A 21,165-nucleotide genomic window follows, 5' to 3' on the forward strand; every position below is an offset into this window, starting at 1 on the left:
ATATCAGGTATGATCTGACAAATTCAAACAAATAAACCTTAGATCAAGAGTTATGGTACATTGGACAAGACTCCACTGATGAAAAATGTTTACTGAAAGCTGTGAAGGTTGAGGATTTAGCTCGAAGTTCAGACTTTCAAACAAATCCTCCTTTCTCCTTACATAAAGGTAGGACAAAAAGAGGTCAAAAATATTAAACAAGAGAATGTAAACTTCTGGACACTATATGCTGGAACCATGTATAGATGATTTCTATGTCCATATTTTCAAAGCCAGACACATGAACCAAATCAAGAAAAATAGTGAAATTCTAAAATGGGATCCAGAGAACTCTGTGAAAATATTATGCATTTCAGTATTAAATAGCAAATCCTTATGCCCATATGCATACCCTATAAGATGCTTTTTAGCATCTAGAGGGATGCTTGGACTGGCTGTTTCTTACCATCTCCAGTTCAATTCTCTAATCACTTGACTACACAACCCTAGCTTGCTCTTTTTTTTCTGCTACTCCCACAGCTCTTGCACTCTTGACTGACAATGGATCAGAAGATAAATAGCAATTTTCCCCCCCGTACCCCTGCACAGAGGTGGTAGTTTGGGCCAATCAAGGGAAAACTGCAAAGGTGAATCTCAATCTCTGAAGACACAGAAAAGGCAAAGAGCAAAACTCAGATCTCCTCCTTCCCACCTCCTCCTCAAGGGACACATTTAACCAAAGTGATGAGAGTTGCTATACTTTGTGACTCCATGCAGTCAAACCTGCCGATCACATTAAGTACTTCTTGGAATTTAGGAGATGTCTCCTATCAATTTTTACTTGCAATGATGCTTATACAGCAACTGCCTTCTACCTCTCTTGCCAAATCAACATTTCTGCATAGACATAAACATTTATACCATGAAAGTATTGAGGGTGAATATGGAACCCATCTCGAGAGCTTTTGGTACCAGGCAACTGCTGTAAAATACTCTCTCAGGCTGTTTTAGACTTAGGCATTTACATCTTGCTACAGCATCTTTTCAGAAATGACCAAAATCTGTCAGTGCATAAGATCCCTTTGTTTGTATCAATTAGGTCAATGCATTTTTGATGAGTTGTATTTTAAAGTTTTCTTGAATGTATACCACAATGTTCATGTAGTTAATTATCTTTCATTTTGTATTTGTCTGTACAGGACTTTGATTATTTCACCGTTGATTTGGAAAAAGGAGCCAAAGGGTTTGGGTTTAGTATTCGAGGAGGAAGGGAATATAAAATGGATTTGTATGTGTTGAGGTTAGCAGAAGATGGACCAGCAATAAGAAATGGAAGGATGAGGGTGAGTAAAATGCAGTGTAACTTTTTTTGCAATATTTTGCAAGATATGTTTGTTGGTGGGGTCAAAGAGAAAGCAATTTTTTAATCTCTGATCAAGTTTTAAAGAACTAATGCCAAATACCTTTATAATATAAACTTCTGTAGGAGTTCAGAAATTATCTGATACATATGGTAGATGTGTGTAGTTTCCTTGTAGAATAAATATATTATTGCTGGTTGATAATAGCTTTTACCCTGTTATAAATTTTCTCATTATGTATTTTCCTTCTTATCTAAGCAACTGAAAAATTTCTGACAAAGTTTGATGTTTCTTGGATAGTGATAGCATAATTAATAGTTATGTCTCTAATCACAAAAGCAAATTGATAACTATAGGACATATATTGGATAATTTGGAAACCCAAGACCTCAATCTGTGTTATTTTTCTAATTTAAGCAAGTTGCCTTCGTAGTGTTTGCTAAATTTGTTTATTGATATTACTCAATCTTGTTTGTAGGGATCATGATTTAAAAAAAAGCAAACACATGTTCTATGTAGGAAAAATAACCTAATCAAAAATAGATTAGTTTAATCTGTCCAATTTTGATAAAGACGAGGTATAAACTCATCCAGCCTTGCTGATACTTTGCAAAATAGTGAGTACATAAAAAGGAGAAAGAAAGAACATAGGCAAGTCTACCAGGAGTCAGCATAAAAAATTGTTTATGTATCTAATTAGTGCAGGCATGTTCAACCAGTATATAATTATGAAGATGGGCAATGAAAATTGTGTTCTGTACAGTGGCAATAGCAGATTTTAAAAATGTCATGGTTGTTACACATATTCTCTTTCACAGTTGTAACAATTTGATCAAACTGGGTATCTTACTGAAAGAGCATTGTGTTTCTGTGTATAACTCAGGAGATTTACTGTGCTTCAAATCAGTCTTAACTTGGCAACTTAGTAGAATTTTAAAATTCAGTTAGTCCTCAGTTATGTCATGGAGTGCAAGCCCCTCCCTGGCACTGGGAGCTTGCACAAGGTAATGGTGGCATAAGCAGCCCCTGTGTTGAGAAAGCCAGTGGGGTAGGCAGGCAGGCAACTGGCAATTGAGAAATACTCCCACAGTATTTTTTGTGTCAAATATAGGTGAATTTGTGCTGCAGATAGAACTTTAACTTAAGAATATCTTCTCTGGTGAGTGTTTTCATTCTTTCCTTTCCTGTAGCATTATCATAGTCTCTTGCTCTTAATAAGAAACCATAAGCAAGATGTACAGTAACAGGCATAATGTGATTAAAGATGGGGAAAAAATTGTGCTTTTAATAAGCTGTGGAATCGCATATTTGGAAACATATGGCTAAGAATACAGAACAGGAGAAGAAGAACACCTTTGAAGAGGGTTCATTTCAAATAATAACCTGTATTAGGTAGAAAACTAACTTATTAAAATCCGTGCATCATTTGAGCAAACTAGTACTAAAGGATAAAATTAGACTATCCACACTGTGAATAGCCAAAATATAAAAAGTGTATAACACAAATAGGGTTGGGGTTTTTTTCAATGACTTTAGGAAAATTCCTGTATGTTTTAATGAAAATTGTTAATATACTTTCTAAAATAACTTACTTCAAAGTTTTTCATTGTTGTGGCCGCAATACATAGCCAAGTGTTATTCTGGCCAGATAGTTGTAACTGGTTTTTTTCTCTCCTTTAAAAGCATCATTCTTTGGAACCAATTTTACCCTGCAGCCTTGTCACTAAGTCTTGTCTTATTCTCCTGTTTAACAGACATTTTAACCTGACAAATGGGTTTGGAACTTGCAAGACTTTTATCTTCAGTGACCTGTAACTGATGGACAGCAGAAGCTCAAAAAACAGCTTCTCCAAATCAAAAATAGAAAAAACCTAAAAATTAATAATTGCTGAAAGCAATAAAGTACACAGGAGGATGAGCAAAGGAAGCAGAGTTCTGAACTCATATCTCCTTTCCTAAGTTTACATCACCTGTTAAAAATGAAGGTTCATTCCCACTTCTTGGCTGGGACCACCAGCCTGCTTGCTGCATCTTTGTGTCTCCCTATTTCACAGGTTCATCTCCGTAGCAAAACATGGAAAAATCAGTTCAGTGCTTCTTGCTTTATATACCAACATCATTAAAGATCAAATTCTCTTATCCTAGGCTTTCAGCACTGGGGATAGCAAACCATGTTTTTGTGGTAGGATCTTATCAGGACCACTTTCCAGCTAATAGTTCTAATGACCTACTTGTTTCCATTATTGCTTTGCTGCATGTTTCCTCCTCCTTGAACAGCCTTCTTTAATTTAACTGAAACCTTACAGAAAAAACATTGAAGCAGATAACACAAGATGCAAATCATGCTTATAGAAAAATAATGCACAGAACTCCACTGCTACTCCCACTCATGAAGCAAAGGGGAAAAAAAAGCAAAGCCAGCTAGGTTGTTGAAACAAAAATTTATACAATGAACATGTTACCTGTAAAGCATTTATATGTAATAAGTAAACATATTTCACAAATAACATTTTGTTTTCAATATATTTATAACCAGCAAAATCCTGATAAAGACACATTCACATTGATATAAAGCTCCCTATTTTACAGAAATAAATAAAATAATATAAATTACCTTAAAGTAATAGAGCTGTACCTATACTAGTGGGTTTATAGAATGGTATAATTGAAGCAACATGATTTTTAACTGAAGACAGCTCCAGATAGGCAAGTCAAAATCTGCATGTTTACTCTGTTAGTGGACACTGCAAAACTACCATGATGGGATGTACAGTGTATAGGAAAATAGATGTAAATAAAGAACCATAATGGAACTATCTCTTGTAAAAGAAAATAGATTAGGTACATTACTGAGCAAGGTAAGTATGAAATAAGTACAATATAACAATAATAGGAGCAAAAAGAAATTGAACAAAAAGACAATGATGAAACAACATGAAGGAAGTGACATCAAAATTCTCCTTTTGAGAATTTCAGTTTAATCTTCAGATCTTCAGTCTTTTATGAACTCCTGTGAAGCTTGTGAGCAGATTAGAGAACAGATTCATAGAATAAGCCCTGGAAGTGAAGGTCTTCCACTGACCCTGCCAAAACTGTCTGGATTTGTAAAAACTGATGAAAGGGGGAAAAAGGTTTCATGAAGTTTGTTATTGCATCACCATTTCCATCATAAGTTCTGATCTCCATTCCCATTGGGGTTGGCATACCAGGCACTTTGTGTTTTTATTGGAAACAAATCCACCAGGGACCATTCCATTTTAGGATTACAAGATCTAAAATAGTCTTTAATTGCCCTTCATGACAGATGGAGCTTTCTACTTTGATTTTTTGTGGAATTGTTAGGGGAACTGGAAAGGTAGAAGAGTGGTGAGTTGATGTCATACAGAGTTCATCAGTTTTACCAGCGTATTGCTCTTCTACAAGGATCCCTTTTGTCAGCCTACATAGACACTGCACTAAGTCTTAAGGTTCAACAAATTATTCCCTTAAAAACAGTTTTAAAACTTTCACAGGCTTATTACACTGTTTGTAGTCATGGCACCTTCATGTGCACTGAGACTTTATTTGGGCCCATAGACTCTGCAAAATGTCCAAGGATGGATCCTAGTTGAACTTGGATTCATCTATCACTAGACATGGAAAGGAAATGCCCATCAAAGGACCTAGAAATCTACAGGAAAAAGTGTTTCTTCACATATGTCCTCTGCCTGTATTGTTGGTAAACTATTCTCAACCAGTGTTGGAGAGCCATAGCCATAACTATGTAGCTTCGTATAAAATCATGTGTCAGGTCATACACCACAATTAACTTTGGAAAAATTTTACTGCAATTCGTGAATAAGACAGGGAGATTGCTCACAGAAGATCGCTGTAAGGGAGGACCTCACCACTGCAGTGGAAGTAAATACAGATCCCTCTTAATTCTGATAGCTGAGCAGAAAGGAAGCTACAATGGTGAAAAGCCTACCTATGACTGTGCTCCATAAGACAAGGATGTGTTAAAATAACCACAAAAAACATTTGGATAATTACTGGTATTTTTGGTATCTTATCTTGAACTGACAGAGGTCTGAGCACATCAGGATTCCATTTCTCAAGCAAACGTAACATTGAGGGAAAAAATTGGAAATAGCTGGTGATGGCAATATTAAAAAATGAAGTTGCAAGGCCTAGTCTCAGAGTAGGGCAAGAATATGCCACACACACTCTCAGTGACAGTCATACTGAGTTGAATAGGTCACCAGAGACAAGAGGTGTAACATAGGCAACGTGGAGTACAGTCCCCACAGCCTCTGAAGATTTAGACACTACTGGCAACAGTTTTACAGGTCAATTAAGATAAGGCTCATGATAACTCTTATTTTATTTTTGGCTCATGTTGAGGACAATGATTGGCAGACCTCTGCTTGCAGATCTCTATCCCTTCCCGTCTTAGAGATGAAGAACTACTGACTGCTCTCAGGAGAATTCTTAAGCATGGTTGTAGTGTTTGCTAGACATGTGAGATTTAATCAACAGATCTCTTATTGCCTTGAATGATATCTCCTGCAACCAGCATGTTTATTGAAACCAGCATCAAACAAGGAGCCTGTGGCTGAGAGCTGCAAAGGTACAGAGTAAAACAAAATTCTTGAAGAATAAGGGCTTTTTTGTACACGGCGTGCATCTGTGTCATTTTGTCACTTTGTGAGTTACATCCTTTTTTTCACATCTTCCACAAAAGTCATACATCTCATCTCTGACATTTCTGGTTTCATTGTCTTGTCAGCTCATTTTTCTCAGTCCACATACACCAGTTAGCCCTATCTCCAGTTTCTTCATATCTCCTTATGCAACATTATTTTTCTGTTGTAGATTTTTCTTGTATATCTGCAGAACAGTCATCTGAAATACAAGCACAGCAGAATTTTATATCTTTCGTGCTTTGCAGTCCTACTTTGACTCTTCAATCTTGTTTCCCATTTGTTGCTTTTTCTGTGGCCTGGATCCCTCTTTTGTTTCAGTTGTACACAGTTGGAGATAAAAACAGGCACAAGGGACAAGAAGCTCCTACAGTGTCAAGTATGAGCTTCTGTGTTGTTACATAGGAATCTGTATGGCCTTGCTTGGTCTGTTCCAGGTTGCCAAATAAACAGCACAATAATGCTCACAACAGTAACCAACGTGTGCTGTGGACAGGTTCGTGGCATTCTGCAAACTAGCATAATTTGTGTATTTCATAATTTCTCTTAATAATAGCATTCACACTTACCTTATTTGTGGTTATTCAGAAACCTTCACCCACCTACATCAAGAATTATTCCTAGCAAAAAGGGAGAATTCAGTATTCAAGAGCCAAGGCTCAAAAAATACAGGCAGACAAGAGGGAATCTGTCTCTTATTTATAATGAAACAGAACTTAAGTTTCAAATCATGGAGGACATAAGTATTGTATTTGAAACTGCTGTCAAAATCCATGTATGAGTATTCAACAGCATTCAAAACTGACATTTTCATTGTCGTATATGTCCTAAATTATGTTTGCAATGAGAGGGACAGAGCACCTATGAAACTCATAATATGATATTAAAGGCCTCTCGTGCCACAGGAGATGTAATTTTAAATCCCCTTTGAAAAGCCTAGAGATCAGGCTTCTAAGCAGTAGGGTGCTATGTAACAGCTAGCTGTTGCTAACTATGTTTCCCAGAATAAATTAATTAACATTAAGACTCTTCAGGCTTCTCAAAGGAGTAGGTAGTATGTGGGCATCTGGGCTCTGTAAATGCTGTATAACAGTGGAGTTTAACAAGGTAATATAAACCTATCTCCCTGGAGCATGACACTCCCAAACATTTTAAGTCAGGCACCCAGAAATCACTTGAATTTCTTCTGGGTTCGGTGGACAGATAATCAGAGATGAGTTAATTATGTCCCTACAGTGTTTGTAATGTCTTTTATACAACACAAAACAGAATTCTCTCTCTTTCGTTTTCATCATGGGTTTTTTTCCCATTTCAGCTTTCTTGATTGCTTGTTGTTGCACACATGTGGTTTGGTATTCATCTAGTCATTTCATCACTGTATCTGTTTTTAGCAGTCCTTGATTTCTAGATTTTTAAAAGATCTGTCTTCTGTTTCCACCAATTAAGGAATCATTTTGTGTCTGAGGCTTGGACGTAATACAGCTTCCATAGTCACTTCTTTGAAATCCATGTCAACATATGTAAAGTATCCCCATTGTTTTTTAAATGTATTTTTTTAGTAGATGTTGTCTTGTATCTCAGAGAAGACAAAATCCAAGTAGAAACGGCTGGGATGCCACATACTGTTTTGTGAGATTCCCAGTGCATGGCCCAATTTTGTACCAGAAATCACATTCAGTTCATGTAATTTCACACGCCATGTACCTTCTCTCCACACATTATTGATGTTTTAATTCAATCCCTCCAAAATAGAGTCTTTGTTTTTTGCCCTGTTGCTAAAGGAAATGGATAAATATGAAAAAGCACTGATCGTCAACAGGACTGATTGTTTCCTGTCAGTGGCCATCAAATAAAAGCTCAAAAGGAAGAAAGAACGGTTTCTTACTCTACAGTAAACACAAATCTTTAAGAGCACGTTGCCATGCAGACCCCACAATTTGCACTGGCTCCTCACTGGTGTAGAGTCTCTCATAGATTTCTTGTTAATGAAGAACAGAGCATCTGTTTGGGATGTAGATTTTTTCCTACAGTCTGAAGTGGAAAACACCTAAGGTGTCAGTAAGTACAGTTATCAAGAAGTAGCTCAGCTCAGTTTGATGGTGATTAGAGCAAAAAGCATTAAAAATAGGAGAGAAAGAGTTGTCAGAGAGTGGGTGACAGATATTTCTATATCCAATCAAGAAAACTGCAGCAAGGAAATGGGAAGAATGCAAGAATAGCTTGATCAGTTATCATCTTTTACAAACATTTAGGGCAGTCACAGTATCCAAAAGTGAACTAAGGATTTACCGGTTTAATAGTTAATTTTTGCTATAGCAAACTTTGGAATCTTATTTTGAATTGGAAAGAAAGCATAAGATTGACATATGCTGCTGAGTGAATCTCCAGATTCTCCAGGTCCTAAAAGGTAGTGAAGTCTTATGTTCAGAATATTGGAGAAAAGTGGTTATTTCTGTTGGAAAGCCTCCTGCAAGTTTACTCTAGTAACAGAAAAAATAAGGTAGAAGGAGCAGTGGGAGGTCCTAAGAGTCAGAAAGATCTTCTCCAGGTGGTGTGCTGGGCACAGTAGAGATTCAGCTGCTGAATACTTGATGTGAGTGAGGACTTGAGAAGGCTGACAGAAACTCCAGCGAAAAATCACTAATACTTGGATATGCCCACACATAAAGGACTGAAGTATACTCCAGGAGCACTCCAGGAGCATATGATGCTCCACCAGCCTTGATTTGACTAAGGTCTTGTGTACGCATTTGGAAGACAAATACCTACAGAGTGATTCATGCCAGTTAAGTAGCCACTCTTTTCTACATAAGTAGCTCTTATTCTTAAAACCTGCAGCATACCTGGCTTACTTCATGCAGTAATATAAATCTTACCTTCATCGTAAGCATTCAGTGAATGTCAACACTGTCATTACAATGGAACAAAAAACCAAAGATATTCTTAGTCCCATCCACTTATTCTGTGATTTGTGATCCATCGGAGCAGTACAGAAAGATGTTAACTATGCTTTCCCACCAATTCTCATGTCCCTTTGGGGTAATCTCAGTCACACTCCAATTCCCTACTACATACATCACTGTCCAACCTCACTTGTAGTGAGGCTAGGTGTGATTGATCTGAACTCAGAGAATTCAACTGGGATACTCAAGCATATGAGCTGGATGCCATCCTGTGGCAAGAGGAGCCTGATGCTGGGTTCATGTAATTGGCAGAACTCGAGGAAGAATATATTGACATGCAGACATAAAGCTGAGCAACATTCTACTGTCTGCACAACAAAGAAATGCAAAATGAGATCCTTGGGGATCCTGAATATATTTTGACAGTATAAAAGTTTAATAAATCAAGAGTGGATTAACTGTAGGTGAACTATTATTCAGCATTTATTCAAAAAGCTATGTGCATCTTTTAGAATTTGTTTGCAGAAAGGTAAGGAGAAGGAGTATTCCTCTCACACACATAATTAAGGTAATTCTTGCAAAAATGTATTCTGTTTGAGACATTCAAAGCATCCTTGTGACTCTGTGTCTAGTAGCAAAATCCTTCAAGCCAGCTATTAAAAAGAACAAGTTAATAATCTTGATAAAAATAGTTTAGTATTAACATTAAAGACTAAACTACTTAGTTGGAAGGCAAGCATCATATTTAAATCTGGAGTTTATGGAATATTTATAAAGGCTTTCAGGTCTAAAAAGTTAATTAACCCTAACTTAAAAAAATTAAGAATCAAGAGTATTAGAAAAAAATGAACACACCAAATGATGCTGTTCTGATAACTGAAATGCTTTGTCCAGCAACAGGAATGACAGAAGCAGCTTCTCTTCTGTGTTTTCCCCAACCCACAACAAGTGGAAACTGGGAGAGGTCACCTCTGAAGGTAAAAGGGTACAGATATGAGGCCCATTCCTATGGCCCACCAGTCCAGTATCCTCACTCCAACAAGGACAAGTAGAGGATGCTTAGGAAAGGAATGAAGGACAAGTATGAAATGATTCTTCACTGTGCATAACACACAAGCCCCTGGCAATCAGCAGTTTATAGAATTTCTGTGCTAGAACTCACAGTTAGTGTCTAGGACTACTTTTTAACCATTTGTTTCAGTTTACTCATGCTTTTGACGTTCCTGATCTACTATGTCAATGGATTCCAAGTCTAGATACCTTCATTGTTTGGGAAAAAACACTCCTTTTTTTGGTTTGTCGTTACAATGTAATAATCTTACTTTATCATTCTCCATATCATTCTTTATTCTGTTGACCTATGTCATATCCACCTTTTTCCACTGAAGCTTATCAGTCTGTTTCATCATCACAAGAGAGCTGTTCCTTATGCCTGACCAGCCTCATTGGCCTCCTCCAAACCATTTCTCAATCTATCACATTCATTTGGAGGTGGAAGCACTGGAACAATCTGCAGTTTTCAAGATATTGGTGCTCCTAAATGACACAATGATGGCTTCTCTTTATTCTCCATTCTCCCCTAACAGTTAATATTCTGTTTGCTTTTTTGACTGTGCCGACATTTTCAGCAAGGTACTCACAAGGACTGTGGGATCTGTCTCTTCAGGGGTAATTGCTGGCTTAGAGAGGTTGTGTATGTGATTTTCCACATGTACTGTACTTAGTGCTTAGCACTTGGCACCGCTGAATTTCACATGCTGCTTTAGCACACAGGATCGTGCTATCTTCTTAGGGCTTTTAAGTTTAAATTTTACAATCCTGCATGGTAATGTGTTGCCTGCAAATCTTATCACCCCAATCTTGAACCTCTTCACCATGCCACTTACAAGTATGCTGAACAGAATAATCACTGTGGTAAAATCTTTTGACCACTTATTTAAAGCATTTTTTTCCTAGAATTTAATCTCCTACCTAGAAGACCCTATTCTTTTTCATCCCACAGCAAAGCCTTTACTGAAATCTTTACTATTAAAAGCTTTCTGAAAATGTCAGTGTACTAACCAGATCACATTTATCTCTGTAGTCATTGAGAGCTCCAGTGACCTGCAATAGATCTATGAAGAATGGCTTCCCTCTACAATAGCCACTACACTGACTCTTCCCCACTATATCATCATTATCCGTGTGCCAGCTAACCCTCACCATCCTTATTGTTTCCTTCCATCTGCTCAATTGAACATGAGACTCACTTGGTTACGTTCCAAGATGGTTCTTAAAGACTGGTGTCACACTTGCCACTTCCCATTCCTCTGCAATTCAGAAATTTACTGATTTAAGCAGTAGATAGATTATATTCTATAGCCATAAGTTCAGCAGTTTCATATCCAAATTCCTTTACAATTGAGGATAAAAGTCATCTACTTCTGGAGGTCTCTTACTAACCATTTCCCCAGTCTAAGAATCTTTGCCCCTGCCTTTGGAGTCAGTTCTTCATTCACCCCTGTGGTGAGCAGATCCTCTGCAGGAGTTTTGCTGCTCTCCTCTTCAGTGAACATTGGTGCAAAAAGTTAATCTGTTTTCTGCAGTCTTTTCTACCTTGTGCTCAAACTATATTTTGAGATGTGACAGGCCCCATGCCTCTGGTATGCTTGAAAATATCTTCTAAGGTCTAACATTTCAGCATTTTTCCTCCTCAAAATGTCTTTGTGGTTTTACCTTTAACTTCTGAGAGTTAACAGAGTTAACTTGTCAGAGTTAACAGAGTTAACTTCTCTTTTCTGTTTTGCTGCTTGGATGAAACTTTGGATGAAGCAATCTCCGTGCTCGGGCTTCGACGTAGGATTTATAAAATCAGCTTTTCAAATCTTGAATTGGCTTTGCTTTTCCCTGATGGGAACTGCCTGAGACCATCAAAAAAACACTAGAAAATTTTCTTCTTCCTTTTTCACAATTTCTGCTGGTTCCCATCCATGATTGTAGTGGTGACCTACATGTTATTAATTACATTATGTTACACTGAGGAATCCCAGCTCTATTTTAAAAAATTAATAGTATATCAGTTAAATCCAGTGGGGATTTTCCTTTTATCTTTCATCCCTTTAATTCACATATACATGGATTATTTTGCAGCGATGTTGTGGAAGGCATCAAGTTTTCTGTAGTACCAGAAGTCCCTTTTGCTTTCTCATTAGCCACCACCACAACTCCATTTCTCTCTGCAGTCACTATTCTCTGCAGACACTCAGTCATGCACACTTTCCACTTTCCAATCTCTCTCAAATAGCGTTTCTAACGTTTCTCCGTCTCTCAAGAAAAGGTAAAGAAGTGAAAAGAAAAAAGCTAGAGCACCTGCTGAGGAGCAGTGCAAAGGCCATTTCTTGCTCTGCACCATGTCCTGTGGCCCCGCTTTTCCCCATCTTTTGGGCAGGAGGCAACAGCAGGAGCAAAGGGCTAAACATTTCCAGGGGTAAGAAGCCACAGCTGCCTAAATAGCTGGTTGACCACAGGAAAAAAAAAAGAGTTTGTCACTCTAAACCTTCATGGGTGGTTGATTCAAAAGTGTCATGGGAAACGTTATTGTAATTCCCCCAAAGATAAATGCCCTGTCTCCTACTGAGACATCAAAGCTCACATACCTAAAATGCACTGGAGGGAGTCCAAGATTAACAATACCCCATAGCTTTGCTCAGGGTACATATTACACCTGGGATTTCCAGGCAGTACAGATTCTCTGCTGTGAGGAAATTTGCACAGCAGACATCCAGCTAATGCCTAACTCCAGGCAACAATATTAGAGCTTGACAGTACTTGGAAATTCACCAAAATAGGTATTCTGGAGTTGCTATTTGGTGTCCAAGTACAGACAATTTTTCAGCCTTTTGGAGTCATTAACAATAACAAGAGCAACAAATAATATGTAAAAGATGTTTATTTTATAAAAATAGAATGCCCATAAAAAGAATTAAGTGTAATTATAAAATGCATTAATAAATTGACAGCTAGCAATGCCCTCAGTAAAAATCATTTGAGGGTGCTTTTATCATTAGATTTAACATAGAATGAAAATGTGCATACACAATTGATTTAATTTCATGCAACTGGGAACTATACACCTACTTAGAGACTGTTCCTCATGCACTGATGGAGATAAACATACACAAGGCCATCTTCTTAGTTTAAAAGCAAGGAAAAAACTCTTTACTGCATTAAAGCTATACGTGTTTCTTTCTGGTTTACCCTGCTTCTGAAACTCTCTTTGTATGTATGGTTGCTTTTTTTAACAAGACCAGTAATAATTACTATAAAATATGGCCAGAACAAAGGCTCTGCATAAAAACTCATGTGTATTAGAGGCACTTTATTCTAATGATTTGGAGAAGCTTTGCCATTTTCTTACTAATTAACCTATCAATAGCGATGTCACTTAAACATTCCTTAGGAATATTATCTTCTCATTATTGCCAGAAAACATGCTGCCCAATTTTATAGCTCAGTTGTTCTCTACACACGGATGGAGTGTCTGAATTAATTTGAACTGAAACAGATTTTTTTTTAAGAAATATTTCCCATAAACACAAACTACTTTTGTAATTACATTTAAATCATTAATATTCAAATTTCAAAGCATTAAGGGGGGGGAAGCATTCTGTGTTTATTTTGTGCTTGCACACTGTAAGAACACAATAGAGGAGAATTCTCTTTGTGAAAGGGCATTGGGTCAGGAGGAGAACCAGCTGGTTTGGGTAGGCCAAAACCTACCTAGCATTGAAATTCAGCAAGGGTCACATTCTTTAGGAAGAAAGAAACACAATGCAAAATCAATGTGTGTAAAATTTCCAGATTCATAACTGCAAAGAGCATGTTTCTTCAGAATAAATACAGCTCAGGCAGCAGCCATGCAAGCTTCCCAGCCTGTCTTGCCAATGTCCTTCAACTTTAAGCTGGTGAGAACATCTGGAGGATGTGGAGGCTGATCACTCCTGTGTTGTAGTCTTTGCTGAATACTGCCAGGAAGGTTACAAATCAGAGCTGATGCCAGTCTGGGGAGTGTCCACGAATGCAGGGCTGCCTGTTGGGAACAGGAAAGGGATCCATCCATCTGTTTTGCATGACCGACCACCAAACAGCTGCCAGCCTTGCCAAGGGCTCACCTCAGCTCCACGCACAGATCCCGTGCTATGACACCTTCAAATTAAATTGTATTCCAAAGAGCTGAAGGCAGGGTGGCTTTGTGAGATTAAAACTCTGCAACTCAAGGGCTGTGCTCTCAAACGCTCTCCCTGCTGTTTGAGGGTTTAGCTTGGTGATTAGGTGCACGTGTCCTCTCAGCTGTTATGCAAAACTGTACACAAATGACATCAGAGCTGAAGGTGTTATCATAGGGATGGCTAACTCTCCAGATCTAAGGAATTGTTTTTTCTATTAATTTCTTAACAAAAATAAAATCAAAAAGTGTGATCTGACGAAAGACCTAAATGCCATGCAAAGCGATAGTGTTGCTATGTTGAAGTTTATCTTTTAAAATATTCTGATGTTTCATCTGAAAAGCTTTATGTCCACAGAAGGCAGCTTGCTGAAATGCCTATTAAAAGTAATGGTCTGGTATTCAAATGTGTCGCTTTCCACAAAAGGAGATAATGCCACAGGGTCATACCCAATAAAAGATTTAGACTTTCAAAGCTTGATGCTGCAACACATGTTAGGTGGCTAATGTCCCACTAGATGAAGAGTGAAGATTAAATGTGTCAGAATTATATCCAAACAGTCCTCAAAGAAACTATAAAAGGTGACAAGAGAACATAACATAATATATTTAAAGAAACATGAAGAACTGGGAAAAAGAGGTCCATCAGATGGTTAAAATACTGATTGCTTTCTTTTATGAGTCTCCACTGAGATGTTCAGAGGAAACATAAACAAAGAGAAATTGGTATAAATTGGAATAAAGAGAAAACTTTAAAGCACACTTAGATTCAAGTTTTTAGAACTTACTGATGTTTGTGTATGCTCAATGACTAAGGGAAAACAATTTATAGACTATTAGTAATTATGTCCAAGAATTCATGGGGGTTCAAGAAAGTTAGAAGCAGACTAGAGAAAGTGAAACATGTTCCCTATTTTTAAAGTCAAATAATAAAGAAACGTTCCTTTAGTTTTCATTCTCAGAAATAATCTGTGACAAATTTTCAAAAAAGTTGAGAAAGTCCATCAACATGTGAATCATAGAAAGCAAATCTTGCCACATCTGTCTAATTTCCCTTTCTTATGTCTGATTTTCATTCTTATTTCTTTGTGAAAAAGGGGAAGGAGAATGCACAATCTTCTTTTCACTTTTAGCACCACCTTCTATGAAATTCACAGGAAAAGGATGAGGAAAAAGGTTCTAGGTGGAATCCCTGTAAAGTGATTACTGAAAATAATCCCTCTCAAAGGCTGCTTTGAATGGTTTGCTCCTGAATAGTAGTTATGAGTGTGAAATTACAAGTGTGGTTCTGAGGGTTTAGGATGAAACCAACTCAGTTCAATATATCATTAATAATTGGAGACCCATTGATAAATAATAAAATAAAATTTGCTGATGCCAAGATGTTCACTATTCATAAAGAGTTTAAAGGACTTTGTGGAACTGACTTAGATTTCAAAATGAAAATTTCATACTAAAGCAGTCAATCTGATAAAATTCACTGAGGTGCTCAGTTTAGGGCAGAGAAATCAATGTAAAATAGGGGATAACTGCCTAGACCATACTGCTGGGCATAATCTCAGAATCCAAACTGACCAAATCTGATGTTATGAAAAGGCAAAGGACTCATTTTGGGGACCTTATTAGTAAGTGGTTCTCCTGCCTGGGAAGAATGTTATAATTTTAATCTGTTCTACCTACCCCCTACCTTTGTAATATCTCCAGTTTGGAGACTTGGAAGGATCCGGAAGAGAGGTATAGAGAAATCCCATGTGTGGTGTAAACTGCAGAAATCAACTTTTGATCCTAAAAAGAGCAATGAGGATCCCACGTAACAGGCACTGTTGGTTTTGGACCTGATTTTATGCTTACCGTTACCTCTGGCCTCATCTTAGTGTATCTTCAACGTGTGGGTGTATCTAAACTCCTCTTAAACAATCACAAGATTTAAAAAAGACAGAAATAGCCCAACAAATTTAAAAATTAATTCTACAATAGAAAAGATGAGAGAGCAAGAACATTTGAATGCCTGGACAGAGAAAAAGCATACAGCATGGTTTCCTCCCATATCAGCCATAAGAGATTGAAGAAAAAAAGAAAAAACAAACAAACCAACAACAACAAAACAAAACAAACAAAAAAAACAAACAAAAAAACCACAAAAAACAAAACAAAACAAAAACAACAAAAAACCACAAAAAAAACCAAAATAAATAAATAAATAAATAAATAAAAAAACCCGAGAATAGGAATTTGTACCTTACTGACACATGGGAAATCACTCCTCAGTCAAGATTTTCTCTTTTGTATGTGTTTCCCAGATACGAGTGTAAAGTCTAATTGAAGCTTTTCTTGGGGTAAGAGTGTTGGCAACTTTTTCTTCTTGTTTTCCTTATCTAATCAGAGCTGGGCTTGTGCTGCAAAGGCAGTATAATTCAGCTGTACATCAGTCAGCCACCAGACACAAATCACAGAACACTGTTAGCCCACTGCTCTTACAGCTATTCATTATACCTCTGGTCTCACGCTTTCTGATGTAAATTTCAGAGCACCTAATATTTCCAAACTTGTTTCTCTCCCCTCCTTCAGTCACATAACCAAGATGCTGGAATTTTCTAACTTTCCCAAGTTATTTGCACATAATATTTTATATAAAAGGAAATACCAAAACAGCTACAATGTTTTATAATAAAATGAAATATCAAATCAGCTACATGCATTCTACAGAGAAAAAAATATTCTAATTCAAAAAATACAGAAAAGATTACATTAATACAAGATAGTTGCTGCACAATGACCAATGAAAACAAAAGAAAGGCAAACAGCAAGGAAAAAAACATAACATTAACTTAACCTTTTTGCATGTTAAACTGTATTAAAATCTTTCTCTTTCTGCTCTGGAGTGCAGAGAATTTTATTTGAAGGACTGTACATTCTCTAGACAGCTTCCAGTACTCATTTTAAAAGCTATTTATCAAGGGGTGTTAAAAACATGTCTTTCATTTGCTCTAATCTTGCACTTCTCTCAAAATATGCTAACAAGAATATTTTAAATACCTTCTGCAAAATATGGTCTATTCAGGCAATGTGACACCAAAAAGAGCTGTCTTTAAACCTGTGAGTTTACAGGATTTCTACTGAGTTTAATTGTTTCATGACATTTAGAAACAGGTTTTCCCAGACTGGTTGTATTTTGTCTGTCTTTGGCCTGACTAGTATCCTCATGGGGATGCCACAATCCGTGTTCTGTCTGTGTCACAAAAGTGGTAACACAGATTTTCTATTTTTACTCTGAGTTTGTGCACCGGCTACATTCTACCAAACAATCCAAAAGTCAGGATGATGCAGAGACCTGTATGGTCAGACCTGGGGGGGAGATCTCACCATGATCCAGGGAACACCTTTGCTGCACATAACTGTGTCCTGGAGGTTGTCAGGAATATTTCAAGTTGTGCACTGTGTGGTACAACCAAATGCATTTTTCCTAACAGAAAATCCACTAAGGAAGAAATTTACACTGCAAAAATAAGGCATTTCCACACAAAAATATCCTGATTTTTTCCTTCACTGTTCATTCTGCAGTGTTTACAAAGTGATAGCAAGGCTACGATGTTTTATTTGGATCAATGGCTTTTTGGTTAAGCAAGGTACCAGCACAGATTGCTTGCAGGATCCTAGGAGAGTTCCTAAATCAAATTGCAGCTTCTATTGACAAAGTATGAATTCCTATTGAGAAACACTGCGTTAAGTAGCATTCTTTCTGTCTCTGAATGAAAGTAGGGACTAGATAACTTCTTGACATCCCTTTCAGTTATCTTTGATGCCAGGAGTCTTGTTGACATTTCATATTGTGCACATTTATTTGGTAAATGCTATATTTCAAACTCAGGAAGGAAGACATCTGAAGGATTACGCTTTTAGCTGACAGAAGTACCATAGTAGCAAAGCAAACATACAAAACAGAAAATATTTAAGTATCCAAGGCCAGCTAAGAGCTGGTTTTGTTAAGACAGTCTTGTAAGAGGAAAAGGAAGTACCTGTCCTCTTGAAGTCTGTATAATCTCCTTAGAACTGTCTCTAGGATGTTCTCTAGGATGTTCTCTAGGATGTACACTAGGCACTGTTGTTTTAGTGTAGTGGAAACACTGTGAGAACACTGTAGGTGCACACTGAGGCAGGTATGATCCTGCTGAACAGATCTGTTCCTCTGCCAGTGATAAAGGAGTTTGCTAAACCCACTCATCTGAGACCCTCATGCACCCCCTCTTGGCTGCCCATTACCTGGATCCACACCTCTACCAGCACCAGGAGATCATCTTCCTTCTGGGCTTCACCGAGGTCACCCCTCCAGTGGGGTTGGGAGGCTTCTGCAAAACATTAGCTCCAAAGGCTGTGGTGCTGCTAACACAAGGCTCTCATGTCACCTCACCATGTTCCTTGTTTAACTTTCTCAAAGTGAGTGGGCAGCTGTGGTATCACAACACTGAACAAGCAGTACAGCTTCTGCTCCCTACAGGTGTTGACTGCTGTGCTTACCAGGCACAGCAGAAAGCAACTGCTCCCCTGCACAGGGAGAAGGTTTTGTGTCAAAAGCCAGCCAAAACCAAATATACAGGTTGGAGGAAAAATTGGGAGGGAAATTGTGGTGCATGAGAGGCACAGAAATCAGTGCCACATTTTACTGTTGTAGAAATAGAGGCAGAAAAATAATAATGAAGCTAACTCTGACTGGAAATCTGGCCAGGAGATGAGTGGCAGAAATCCGTAATTAGAGCCGTGGAGTTGGCTGCTCGAACTGGACAGCTCAGCCACAGGCTGTGCTTACTCCCAGCAAAATACTTCTGTGGTTGAAATAGTTCAAAGCATGCTCTTTGAACTCCAGCAAACCTGCATGTCCTGTGCCATAGCACTAACCTTTCTTTGTTTAATAGTCTACTTCATAACAACTCTTGATTTGGTGTGAAACTTTACTTCCAAGATTTGGATATTCAAATGATGGAAGTTTGTATTTGTGCTTTGAACCTCTCTTTTTTCACCAAGTTAAAACAAAGTTCTTCTCTGGTTCACACAACACTGCAAGTTAAGGTGTAGCAAAGGTAATGTTCCAGTGATTCCAACATATCAAGCAATTCAACAAAACCTCTTACACGTAGAAGATGTGAGGCAAGTTACAAAGACATTACACTGATTTCAGCAGAAGACAAGCAGCATTTGATTTACCATATTCAGAATCCACTTTGGAGGTTATTTGATCTGCCAGTAATATCCCTCAGACAGACAGGAACAAATTTACCTTGATGTGTCTGTCTGTCATTCAAGTAACCTGTGATCCATTGAATATGTCTCTTTCTGAAATGCTCATTTTACTGCAATTCTGTCTGACTCAATATTCTTCTTACCTGACAGGTAGGAGATCAAATAATTGAAATCAATGGAGAAAGCACAAGGGACATGACACATGCCAGAGCAATAGAGCTAATCAAGTCTGGTGGCAGGAGAGTGCGACTGTTGTTGAAACGTGGAACAGGCCAGGTCCCAGAATATGGTGGGTTTTTATCTTTACATTTTTCTATGTGCATGAACCTATATAAATTAATTATATTGCTTTTGAGTTAAGTGGCAATTGAAGATATTTATATAGTGTAATTTCCTGGGGCATATTAAGTATGGGCTTAAGTGTTTACCTGAGTAGAGGTGGACTTACTCACACGTTTAAGTGTTTCCTTAGCCAAGACCGTATATGTGTGTACATCACTGTCGCCTGCTGCCCTCCCGACACAGGCAATGGCTTGTAAGATGTGCATTGGAGGAAGCACTCTGAACCTTTTAGGGGACATCTCTGAGTGTGCTGGGAGTTGCTGATTTGTCCATAAACTCTCCTTTTCTTCCTTTATTGGTACTTCTCTGTGCATTTTGAATCACAGCAGGTGATCTTGTTGCCATGAAATGGAGGGGCTCAAGTTGAGACACAAAATATTAACAAGAATGTACTGCTTTCTTTGAGAACTTTACCCATTGTATAATCTCCGACAATATACATGGATGATCAAGTAGAAGCCAATTCTGAATTAAAAAGGGGACTTTGCTCGTTGTGGTGAGAAAACAGGATCTATTCTTCTCATATTTTGCTTCAGAGGGACTTTGGGGACTTTTTTGAGTATTTAAAAAGTGTAGGTCATTTAGATAATATAGAAACCTTATTTCATAACTGCAATGACAGGAAGTAAAAATAAATTATCTAAAGGTAATTTCAGAGACAAAAAGTTCTTTTTTAAAACTGAAATCAGGGCTTACTCTGAAATCAGGTGTGACAGTGTTATATATTTACATGAGTTCTATGATGTGCACCTCTGGGCCTTATATCTCTCAGAAAAAGGGTTATTTTTTTTAACAAATAGTCCTTGACTTCTTTATGCTAGGAGGTCCAAAACTCTATTAAACTTTTCTTATGTTACTTTTGAAGTTCCAGCATCCTTTCCCATTAGAATCAGAAATTGCAGTAACATTTGAAAATTCAGAGTAATACTAACGCTTAACTGTAGGTTTAGGTCAGTCTTTGTTGCCAACATAAATTCATTATTTCTCTTCATTAAGCCAGCTCCACTGAAAGTCAGTGCTTTCTTGGCTGTCAGTACATATGATAATTGCACTGTTTTCTTCTCTAAGCTGGAGCTAATTCTGTGACTAAGCCAATACTTAGGACAGTGTAGGTATTTTTTCCAGCTTTCAAGAGCTTCTGAATAAGGCCAGAAAGGGTGGGCCACAACCCACTCATCTGGTGATAAAGTTAGTGAATTATACTTTTGGTGAGTAGAAACGAAGCCAAAGTGGTGAGTAGAAACGAAGCCCTTTTTATCAGGGGTTCTGATAAAAAGGTACTAAAACATTTAATATCCGGTGTATAATCCTTTCAGAGAGTCCTCCAAGAGAATTTCAGATCATCTCCAAAACTTTTTTGTGGGGAGAGGTGGATCATTTTTAATGGAAGAACAAACAAGCATCCAGGACTGATAAAGTGATTAGTAATCCTTCTCAAGTAGCAGAATCATTTACCAACA

General features: G+C 37.7%; 1 protein-coding gene across 16 annotated transcripts in view; it reads left to right on the forward strand.

Annotated features, from left to right (window-relative positions):
- Positions 1-21,165, forward strand: part of MAGI2 (membrane associated guanylate kinase, WW and PDZ domain containing 2) — a 718,675-nt gene that overhangs the window by 676,358 nt on the left and 21,152 nt on the right. For all 16 annotated transcript variants that reach the window (XM_032689609.1, XM_032689610.1, XM_032689611.1 and 13 more), the window contains 2 exons: positions 1,179-1,322; positions 19,514-19,652. In XM_032689609.1, coding sequence (XP_032545500.1) covers positions 1,179-1,322; positions 19,514-19,652 — 283 coding nt within the window. The remainder of the gene's footprint in view (positions 1-1,178; positions 1,323-19,513; positions 19,653-21,165) is intronic.

Source organism: Chiroxiphia lanceolata, chromosome 5 (assembly GCF_009829145.1).
Source record: "Chiroxiphia lanceolata isolate bChiLan1 chromosome 5, bChiLan1.pri, whole genome shotgun sequence".
Taxonomy (NCBI): Eukaryota; Metazoa; Chordata; class Aves; order Passeriformes; family Pipridae; genus Chiroxiphia; species Chiroxiphia lanceolata.